This window comes from Hesperophylax consimilis, chromosome 15, assembly GCF_061612785.1.
Source record: "Hesperophylax consimilis isolate HC1 chromosome 15, BYU_Hcon_1.0, whole genome shotgun sequence".
Taxonomy (NCBI): domain Eukaryota; kingdom Metazoa; phylum Arthropoda; class Insecta; order Trichoptera; family Limnephilidae; genus Hesperophylax; species Hesperophylax consimilis.
In genome coordinates, this window is record NC_142850.1 from 25,234,897 (window position 1) to 25,246,469 (window position 11,573).

The 11,573-nt window shown below is 35.7% G+C and overlaps 2 protein-coding genes across 3 annotated transcripts; one reads left to right on the plus strand and one right to left on the minus strand.

The window, feature by feature from the left end:
* Window positions 1-790: 790 nt before the first annotated feature.
* On the plus strand, window positions 791-9,586 carry LOC149417550 (uncharacterized). 2 transcript variants are annotated; one of them, XM_089640393.1, is made up of 6 exons: window positions 821-1,053; window positions 1,765-1,863; window positions 3,462-3,560; window positions 3,786-3,884; window positions 4,109-4,207; window positions 5,593-9,586. In XM_089640393.1, exons 1-6 carry the CDS (start codon window positions 921-923, stop codon window positions 5,721-5,723), a joined length of 660 nt encoding a protein of 219 aa, XP_089496519.1. In that variant the 5' UTR covers window positions 821-920; the 3' UTR covers window positions 5,724-9,586. The 2 variants fall into 2 exon arrangements, with proteins under 2 accessions (XP_089496520.1, XP_089496519.1); XM_089640394.1 differs by lacking the exon at window positions 1,765-1,863 and having other exon boundaries at window positions 791-1,053.
* LOC149417551 (uncharacterized) lies at window positions 9,583-11,573 on the minus strand. Its single transcript, XM_089640392.1, has one exon. The coding sequence runs from the start codon at window positions 11,425-11,427 to the stop codon at window positions 10,045-10,047; it is 1,383 nt and encodes a 460-aa protein (XP_089496518.1). The 5' UTR covers window positions 11,428-11,573; the 3' UTR covers window positions 9,583-10,044.

Sequence of the window (11,573 nt, forward strand, 5' to 3'; positions counted from 1 at the left end):
AAATTTAACGAGACACAGAAAATAAAAAGATAAAGGTCACAACTAGGAATCGAACCCAGGGTCTCTTGTCTTACTGGGACAGCATCCTATCCACTCAACCATTGGGACCTATTTTTTTTAATATACGAACACTGCACAAGAGTCCCAACTGCTCCCAACCGTCTGGGACCAGTGAGACTATGGCATCCCCATTTGGGGTATGTTGTGAGGCTGCAGGTAGTGGGGAGGGGAAGGAGACGGGGAAGAGGAAGGTGGGAAAGTACCTGGCTATTCAAATCTGGTCACCAAACACACAAGGCATTTCAAGCCATGTTTCAATTCTGAATGGTGGTCTTACCCCAGGGTGATACTGAGAGTATCTTCCACTCTGGAACGTGCCGCAAGTATTTTAAATGAATAAATGTGATATAACACAAATTAAAAAAATAAAATTTTCTTGCGCATGCCGTGATTTGAACCCGTGACCTTCAGCTTTCTAGTCGAGAACCTTACCCCTCGACCATGGAGTATTAGTTGTGACCGTTATCTTTTTATTTTCTGTGTCTTATTCTGTTTCTTGTTTCATTTAGATTTATTAGAATTATCTTCTTCTTAAATGATATATTATACATATTTAGATCTACCCATTTACAAAAAAATTATAATTTACTCCTTGAAACCATACAATATTTCAGCTATATCACCTCCTTCCAATATTTTAATATCCTGTTATTATTCCGGGTAGGTAACTAATTAATAATCATATTAAAAACCTTATATCAATTATTTACATTGATACAGACTTCCAATCAAATAAAATATTAATTAAGAAGATAACCCACTTGAATCCAATTATATAAACCCCGGGGTTTTCAATGAACTGCCATTCACTCCTGTGCCTTATTAAGAGAAGAAGCAAGTAGTATTATAATAGACTAGCCATGAAGGGTATTGTCGTATTCCTGTTGACTGTCGGTTTGTGGGAGTGTGCACTGGCACGCCACTTTGTATCTGTCGCTAGATGTGCCAATGTCTGGGACGAAGGCTGCGCTAATGGACAACTGCCGGGTGCAGGTAAGATTCAGTTTTTTTATCGGAACAAAAGGATAACTCCCTAATTTTTGTTTATATTATATAATGATGCAAAAGTGAAGAATTTGATTTTTATTCATTTCCATTTTTTTGATTTGGTGGACCATTGTATAGTTTCGTAGCATGGAATTTAATATTTCTCTGTCCAAAAGATTTTCTCAAACTGGGAGTAAAGTATATAATGGCTATACTACGGCATCACTTAGTATCCCTTAGGTATGATGATATTCTTATTATTACCGTTCGACACAGCTGCGTTAATAATAAAAAATTATTCCATGCGCCAATAATTTATTTAATTTATAGAATACCGTGACAGTAGTAATAAAATAATGTGATTCTCCATAGTTTATATTTATAGTTTAAAGATGAATTGCTGACTTGCGGTTACAGTTTTCACTCAATTTTCACTATTTAAAAAAAAAAACTCATGGTCAAATAACATCTGAATACATATTATTATATCGATCAGTAATAATAATATGTTTTTCCTCATTTTAAATTCCAGTGGGCAATATAACGGGTGAGGGCTAAACATAAACATACTTTGATTGACAATCCAAAATAAATTCCTGATCCCCATGTAGACGCAACAGAAATCTCCAATAGCAAAGTTAAAGGTCATAGATTCCCCAAAATTTCCGTCATAGATTCCCCAAAAGTGTTTAATTCTGTGTCATTTTATTCATTCAGGTTCAGATAACGATTACCTAAATGGTGGTTTCAACCCGGGCAAGCGTTGTGCCAATGTATGGGATGAGGGATGTGCCAATGGCCAACTGCCAGGAGCAGGTATTATTTAAAATGATATATTTCACTCGTTGTTAACTGTGAATTATGAGCTTAGTTCGATAGGTGAGGGTTACACAAAAATATACTAATTCAATATTTTTATGGTGGAATAACTTGTTGAGTAAAACCTCAAATTGTAATATTTAATCATTGAAGATCATTATCTTTTTATATGTACATATGTAATACTAATTACCATGATAACTAGAAGATGTATATATATATTTTTTTTTTTTTGACCGCTTGGATCATATGAGCTTGTTTTCACGACAATTTAACGTAGGTAGACATAGGAATGACGTATGCCCCGGACTAGAGTTATTAAATGGCTAAAATTGAATCCCACTTAAGAAGTTTTTTTTCCCCGGTCCCTTGGAAAACTTCTTAAGAGAGTTTCACTGTATATAACATTTTATCAACTCTCAAATTAAAGATGTGAAATAAAACAATCAGAAAACGATTCGGTTGCATCTAGAAATTGAACCCAGGACCTCAGCCTTGCCGGGGCTTTCCTCTACCACTGGATCTAAACCGATCCTATCCAATTTGGTCGTTTTTAACTGTACCATACTTCGACTAATAACTACCAACATTATCTTCATTTTCTTAATGCATATTTTTTTGCTACTATCTTTATGCGTGATTGCAAGATTCTACCTGAATTTAACTGCAATCTAGATAGTGTGTTGGATAAATACATCCATTTTTATTTAAATTACATTAGTGTAATAAGTGACATCTATTGACTTTCTCACCAGTCTAGGATGAATATTTAACCTTTTGAACGCGTTAATTTGCTCCGTTTTATCGATACCCGTACGCGGTACATATTTTCAAATACCTATGCACGCAATTAAATGTCAAATTATAGCATTCTGGCATGATTTATTGGACTATATAGACAGAACAGATTATTCCCCACAATATGAAAACAAATCCTCGTGTGTCAACACTCTTAGATGTTTATAAAAACAAAAACATAAAATTCCATACAAAGACGTACCGTATTTTTTTAATGTGGTCCCGCCATTCACTCGGCGTGTCTGTACTTAGGCCACTGCGTTGATAGACACAAGTGGGACACCATGATCACTTATCAGTTTTAGTTATGAAAAGTTGTGAATGACATACTAGTAATAACGCCATCCGTTGACAAAAATGTAAACTAAAGGACTAAAAGGCGCCAAGAGGCGCACTTGATTATCGATCTTTTTTTATGAAATTCAATTTTATTTTTGAGAAATTCTTGTAGATGTCAGCATCGTGATAGTTCTACGAATGTCTAAGTGAGTAAGAAATACATTTATAACGAAAGAGCACTGGAATATCGGCCGTCAAAGTTTCCGTATCAACTGTTGATACAGCCGCGTGTGAGTATAGACTTTTTGCCGTAACAACAGTTGATACGGCCGCGTGCAAAGAGTTAATATATCATATAAACACTCCATTTAAATATGTTTACATGGAGTATCCAAATAAGTTTCCCGATCCTAGATTCAGATGCAAAAAAAATAACAAAGATTAATAGTTTAGGTTCTGAGTCATTCGCTAAAAGTGTTTTGTAGTTTTTTTAATTCTATGTAATTTTATTTATTCAGGTACAGATGACGATTATCTAAATGGCGGTTTTAACCCGGGCAAGCGTTGTGCTAATGTCTGGGATGAGGGATGTGCCAATGGCCAACTGCCTGGAGCAGGTATTATTTCAGATTATATATTTCACTCAATGTTGTTCACTCAATTGTTATTTTAGCTCAGTTTGATAGGTGAGAGTTATACAAAATATTTTTTGCAGAGTACCCAAAAAAGTTTCCCAATCCATGATTTAGATTCAGCAACAAAAATATTCAAAAACAATCTTAAAGGTTAGGTATCGAAACATTCGCCAAAAGTATTAATTCTGTGTAATTCAATTTATTCAGGTTCAGATAATGATTACCTAAATGGTGGTTTCAACCCGGGCAAGCGTTGTGCCAATGTCTGGGATGAGGGATGTGCCAATGGTCAGCTGCCGGGAGCAGGTATTACTTTACATTATATTTTCACTCATTGTTAACCCTGAATTATGAACTTATTTTGATAGTTCAATAGGTGAGGGTTATACAAACATTTATTTTTGTAGAGGATCCAAAAAAGTTTCCCTATCCCTGATTTAGATGCAACAGAATCATCCAAAAACAAATTTAAAGGTTAGGTATCAAATCATTCGCCAAGTATTTAATTCTGTGTAATTTTATTTATTCAGGTTCAGATAACGATTACCTAAATGGTGGTTTCAACCCGGGCAAGCGTTGTGCCAATGTCTGGGATGAGGGATGTGCCAATGGTCAGCTACCCGGAGCAGGTATGAATAATTTGTTTTTCATCGCTTGAATGTAGGTATTTTTAGTTTAAAAAAATTGATAAGCCGCACTGACCTCTGGGTATAAAAGAAAACCTGAGTCTTTTCTGAAATGGCACATTCTCATCTGATCTATTTTAAACTTGTTCTCACTGATCTATTTCATAGATCCCAGTTTAAAGGTGCGATCCCACCTGATCTATTTCACATAATCTATGAAACAGATCAGTGAGAACAGGTTTTCTTAACCAATTACAGCTGCTAAAACTGACATTTTCAATGTAATCTATTTCATCACATTTTGGGTTTTAGCGAAACTTCATTAATCATATATGTAACAAGCGCGTGGATAAAGTTAAAAGGTTGCTTCAGTTGGCACAATAATTAATTGTTTGCTATTTGGTCAGAATAAAAAGATTTCAGCGCCTAATTTTACAAACTTAGAAAATTCAACCATTTTTTTTTATCCATGCTTCCTTGGTTGTACTTAGGTAATTATTATTAACTCAATGAAGTGTAATATTCTCAAGGCTGACTAGAATTACAAAGTCAGTGCTGTCGCCAAATACACTTCACTGTTTAAAATAGTCTTTTCCCTTTTATTTATTTAATATGCTTGCGGTAAAACAACACATACATCAGCAGTAACAGTAAGTATCAACAACAATCGCCGCCATTTGCAAACTATCGTTGCTCGGTGGCACTGACTTAATCACAAGACAAGGCCTGTAGTCAGCCTTGGAAATTGTATAATGAATTCATTCACTTAGTAAATATATTTATAATCAAGGAGGATATTTATATAAATTAGGTAATAATTCATGATATCATGTATGACTGTCTACAATGAATTTGTAAATTATTATAAAAGTAGGTAGGTAGGAACTAACAAATTTATTGGGAAAGCACTGTGGTTTTCCCGTAAGTCATGTGCGATATATTTATTGAAGGAGTAGAGATAACAAAAACAAAGGGAGATATGGATATTATGATTAGGTGAACGAGATACTTTTGGGTGCGATTTCATGCTATGTTTATATCAAATTTACCTCCTTTGTAATTTTATGCTATGTTCATGGCACATTTACCTTCTTTGTAATTTCATGCTATGTTCATGGCATACTTACCTCCTTTGTAATTTTTAAAAGAAAGACAAACTTTCCTGAGTTACGAATAACTTGACAATATTTGAAAATTCTACTACCACCACAGTAAGCTGAAAATGTTGCTTGTGTTGTGGTGAAGGACTTAGCCAGCCGAGGAATTGAACACAGTACGCCTGGGTGGGACCCAAAAGCGATGCCAACTCAGCCACTGACCGGTCGAAATGAACACTATATCTATTGTGTCTGTAAAAAGTTGTAATTTTCAAATAATTCTGCTTCCAGGAGAGGACAATGACTATCTGAATGGAGGCTTTAACCCTGGCAAGCGATCCTTGCAAAACCTGAAGGCTCGGCAACACATCTACAATAAGATGTTCCCCCATCAGAATCTCCACAGGAAATACAGCGTGTAGAACATTCCAGACCGCATCTCCTTGATTTATTGACGACCTACGATGAGAATATTTACGCCAAAATAAAATATGCCCTTCTCCAGAATCCCAAATATTTATTGTAAGAATTATTAAATAACAAATATATAATATTTAATTAAACATAATACAAAATAGTTTAATTTCAATAACGCTTTATTGTGATGTATATTTTTTTAAAACTCTTTTTAATACTGAATGCAATTCAGCTTAACCCATTGAGCATGAAGGATAAGATTATCATAGAGCTATTGAAGCATGATTCCGTTAGAGGTCGCTAATGTCCGTAAGACTCAATGGGTTAATAAACATTAATATTCCAATAAATGTACAAACAACTATAGAACACATTTTAATAATATTACACATTCATAAGGCAGAGAATACAACGACTGCTACAAGCAGTAAATAGCGACGTCTTTTTTTTGGTCTCAAACAGTTAATACACCCACAAATTTAGAAGACGTACTGCCGTCTGCATGGTTCTCATAGAAACAAACCAACACGGCTGTCGGAGTATTTCGAATATCGACTGCTTGGAGCAGCCTGGGTATTCCCTGCCTAAGTCCAATAAATTGCCAAGCAAAATTGGTTACCAATCAAAAAACATAATTAAAATTATTAACTATCACTGGTCTTACAACACTGAGTGACAGATATTCTCAAAAAACATACCTACATTTTTTAACATAGTACATTACCCTATATTTTCATAAAGCTCAGTTTTAATTTATTTATTTGTGTTCAGTACTTTTTAAATGGACCTCACAAGATTCCAAAAATATTTCATAAAGTTGTTATAATTTCTATACACATTTATTTTTAACAGGTAAATATAAAGGCAGAAGATAGTTGTTCTTATATTGTATGTCAACATTTCACTATATTATGCCGTATTGACATTTACTTCTCGGAAATACAGTGAAACCCTCTAAGGTTCCCACTTAAGATTTCATGCTTATAAAGTTTAGTTTTTTGTCCCTTGAAGACCGAAAATATAAAATGGCCCAATTTATCCCACGTACAAGGTTTGTTCCGGTCCCTTCGAAAAGAGAGTTTTATTCACAGATCAAAGAAGATAGACATGCCCTAACGCAAAATCTGGATTTCATTTTGACAAGCTGGAGGCAAATCATGTGACAATCTTTTCGGCACCAGGAAGGTTCAAACATGTCTTACATAAATTGTGACATCATTAGTTTGCACTTTGACCTCCAACGAATGCACATTGAAAAAAGCAGGTCATGCGCAGTTCGCTAAAGTAAGGCAATGGTTTGCAGTGCAGTCCATTATTGATCTTTTCTGCGCGGCGTTCTCTCATATTTCACGTTTGTTTTTACTGCGGTCGTAATTGTAACAAAATATTCAGCAAGCCGAACCTTTGTTTGCCCGATTTGGGATTCTGTGATTATGCAGCGAGCAATTTGCACGCAATTGTAAAAAGGACTGGTTATTCATAAGCAGATTTTATTTTTGAAGACTTCATAGCTATGCGAGTTGCCTGTAGACTGTCAGATTCATCTATTGACAAATCACTGAAAGGGACTCGACCACCATACTTCCCCTGCAAGCTGGTTTGTTCCCCTCACCCTTATGGGCAGGTCTATCTTTTATTGTTCTGTGGTTTTACTGAACATGTTATTTTGAACCCGAACTACGTTAACTACTAGTTCGGGTTGAATCTTGCGATCATACTTAAAGATAGTTGCCAATAAAAATGTGCCGTGAGAAAAATGAAGACAATGTTGGTAGTTCTTATTCGACGTTTGATACAGTTAAATATGACCGAAGGAGATAGGGTCCCATTAACTCAGTTGGCAGAACGGTGCCCCGGCAAAGCAAGGGTCCTGGGTTCGAGTCCTAGATGTGACCATATCTTCTTCTGATTTTTCCGTTTCAGATTTTCGTTTAGGCATCGCTAATATTGTCTTCAATAATTAAATGTTATTTTGAGTTACATCAAATTATCCAAAGGCAACAAGGGTGAAAATATAAGCAAAATCGAGTTGCCAATCAAAAGTAATTTTTTTTAAATTTTATACAGTGTGTATAAATCATGTATATAATTTTCTTAATACTAAATGCACTTCCAAAATAAATCTACATTTTATTGTTAAGGTCATACACATCAAATAGCCTCTTTGAAATCTATAATATATGTTTTATTTTAAGAGAGAACTTTTATCACATTCTCGTCAATGTATCTAATGACGAAATTATTTTTATATTTCACATCTCATAAAGATTAAGCAGTTCCATACAATAAAATTATATGAACTAATATTGTCAATTTTCTAGGGCAATGTAATGAATTCTGTTATTGTAATAGATATTATATTTAATTTTTAAGAAACATGAGATGCAAACAAGTATCGGGTTTCATAACTTTATAAATTATAAGACTGCAGTCACATTTTTCTGTAATTAATATCTTGGTAAAGTTGCAAAATTCCGCATCACACATTGTTTTTAAATAACTCCTGATTTCAACTTAATTACCAATGGAAACAACTATTTAAGTGAGGGAGATGTAAACATGCACAAAATAGGTTTTTAGGTTGTACATTTCGGTTATTTTAATAATTTATGCATACTTCCTAACCTTCAAACTTTTTACCATCTCCCCCGGCATAAATAGTTGTTTCTTGTAGTAATTAAGCTAAAACCAAGTGCTATTGTTAAATTTTTTACATATATCTTTTCTAGGGCATGATTTATTGAGATCACTTTTTGTAATAATCTTCAATGAAACAATAATATTAAATCTCTAACCAAAGAAAAGCGAAAATAAAAAAAAGGAAAAAAAATTTAAACAATGTTATAAAAAGAATATAACATTTAATCTGGCCACCGCTCTAAACCATCGAGCTTTAGAAGCGACTTTAAGACCTGCAGTGAATTGGCAACATCCATAATTTTTTTATATTGAATTGCTAACATTGTTTCAATTGTCCGTTACAGGTACAATAAACTGATTTTCAAAAACTTATATTTTGAAAAATAATATTGTTAAATATGTAAATATCATCACGTTGTGCTAGACAAAATAAAATATTTCTCTAGAAATATTAAAATATATATATATGTATAACACTGGCTTGCGCAATTTTCACCAGGCAAAACTATAAATAATTTTATTTATCAATAAATTGATATTTTTTCAGTTAAGCGTGGCAAAGAGCTTAAAAAATTGTTAATTATCTTAACTTTGATATAGAATCACTATATCAAATGAACTTTTGTAATATTATTGCTATAAGTTGGTTCATAAACAAACATTTAAAAAAATAATCTCACGTCTCTAACCAGTCGAATAATGGCTACCCATATTTAGGTTTTATCGCTCTAGGCATCAAGCCATGGATGCCTAAATTAAGATAGATCGATTTAAAAATAAATAAATTATAAAACCTACAAATGAGCGATAAACGATGAAACATGGGTGGATTCATTGGCTTTAAACCAAAGTACGCATTTTACGTTTCCATATTAATATTTGGAGGAACGATTTTTTTGAATGAGCTTGGGCGAATGCAAAATCGAAAGCCCGGAAACCTCCATCGCTCAAGTAATTTTTTTGTTGTAAATAGGCCATCGCTCGAATGGATAAACATTTTTTCCACATAAACTGTGTTTCTGGGTAGCCCATACAATAATTGTTGTCAGTACATTATAATGCTATTTTTTATTGATTCTCATAAATATACATAATCAATCATCAACTCTGTAATATATTGTGTTTTGTACTTAATAATAAATTCAATATTGCTACATACAATAATTTGTAAGAAATCTGTAAATTAATAATATTATAAGCTAAAAGAAAACAAATAGTGGGCAGTTTAAAAAATATTGTTGGCACACTTTTCAAGATAAAATGTTTAGATTCTTACATGAAAAAAATCATTTTTTTTATTAATTTGTGCAAATAGAACAAATAGCTTTGACCTGGTGTGACGTAGCCAGTAATTAATTCTATGTTTTATGTTTAAAAAATATTGCTTACAATTAATGTTAACTGGTTATAAGAAAAGTCTAATAAAAGGCAATTTTCAGTATCTCAGATTCAATTCTGTTCAAACAAAAACCAAAGCTTGCTTGCTAGGAAAAAATGTTAAGCGTTAAACAAAATAGTAGCTTTTTTGTTTATTTCTTGGTAAGAAAATTGTTGGCTTATGGCAAGTAAACTATATGGCTATATTATATTTGTACATTCGGCAAATAACATAGTACATCAAAATATTAGTTAATTTTATTTATGTAAGGTGGGATTTTGTTCAGGCATGGTAAATGTTTTGATTTCTTACAAGGGATGTGCTTGATGCCATTGCTCGGGGGAGCTATAGGTCCGGACTTCTTCCTGGGGCGGTGGGTAGTGAGAGGGGCTCGTCCCACTCCTCTGCGTAGTGTTAGTGCTCTGGCGATACTTAGTGGAGTACTTATAGAAATCCGACATCTCAAAAGGCTTGGATACTTCTCTGTAAGGGAACCACTTTCCTGATTCCACAACCGTACAGTTCTTGGGGGACTCCAGGGGGACAATGGGGGGTGGGGGAGGCAGTTGGGGGCTCTGTGGGGCAGGAGGAGGGGATGGCAGAGGTGGCTGGGCCACACTCGGAGACCTCTGCACCACCTTCTTGGGAGAATGGTAATGAATAGACTCTTTCGATAGATTCATTCCTGATGAACTAGTCGGAGAGTCGAGGGACGACTCGTACCACTCTTTTTCTTTGATCTTTTCTCGGTCTTGAGCTTCAGCTGACTGAGAGGAGTATATTGAGGGATTAGAGCCCGTGTTCATAGACATTGTTGAGAGCGGAGATAGGGGGGCTAGAGGAGACATTGGGGATAGTGGGGGAGGCAAGTGTGGCGGATGAGGAGGCGGGTGGTCGCTGTGCGCTGTTAGGTGATAAGTCTGCGTGCGCTGCAATGTGGTGCGCCGGGGGCGTTGCTGTACAGAGCTGAGGTGTGGGCTCCGCGCCTTTAGCTGTGAAGCGTACTGGTACAGCAAAGGTACATTGTTTCCTGCACTTTGAGGTTGGGTAGTCAGAAGAGTATGGCTGTAATGGGTTGTGATGTCCGGGTGACTAGAGCTAAAGTGAGTCTCCCGGGAGAAGCTCTGTGTATCCGGCTGATTGCCCAAGTAATGAAGTTTGTTTACTCGTTCAGTAGTGAGGGTATGATGGCGAGAGTAACCGCCTTGTACAGGCACAGGTGCGGGCTCTCTCTCATGCCCCAACTGAAGGGTGGGGTAGGTCTGGGAGCTATGCAGAGAGAAGGTGTCCCTGACATCGTGAGAGAGAGTTGAACAACTGGCGGACGCATGATCCGCGCGTCTCACAGGGTTACTCTTGATTGAAAGTCCCGATATCGATGGAGTAGAGAGTCGGTGACAGATCTGTTTTCTTGAAGTGGAAGGAGCTTCTTTGCCCTTCTCCGCAGACTGTCTCTGAACCGGGCGGGTTCTGCGCCCCTCTGTGCCCTCCCTGCGGACCTCGACAGGAGACGGTGAGGTCTCTACGGGCGCCTCAGGAGGCATGACCCCTGTGAGGTTGACTTCCTGAACGCATAACTTGTATAAATCTTCGTTTTTCGCAGCTAACAGGGTCTCCAATTCCTTCTTTCGAGCTTGTAATTTTGCGAGTTTATCAGAGTGTAACTCGCTTCCCGTTGTACTTGTACCCATTTTGGAACACTAATATTAAACTTCGAAAATAAACATTGGTAAAATGTAGTGTCGTAAAAAAATAAGAAAAACACAACTAATCTAAATGAAAGAAATAAGAAAGGAAACTAACGAAATTAATGACAAAACGCACCCAACTCGTCAAA

Bases quoted from the DNA above. Each gene is read 5' to 3' on its own strand.
- LOC149417551 (XM_089640392.1), bottom strand. From the start codon at position 11,427: ATGGGTACAAGTACAACGGGAAGCGAGTTACACTCTGATAAACTCGCA.
- LOC149417550 (XM_089640393.1), top strand. From the start codon at position 921: ATGAAGGGTATTGTCGTATTCCTGTTGACTGTCGGTTTGTGGGAGTGT. The intron at 1,054-1,764 runs GTAAGATTCAGT...TTATTCATTCAG, and splicing joins TGGACAACTGCCGGGTGCAG to GTTCAGATAACGATTACCTA. The intron at 3,885-4,108 runs GTATTACTTTAC...TTATTTATTCAG, and splicing joins TGGTCAGCTGCCGGGAGCAG to GTTCAGATAACGATTACCTA.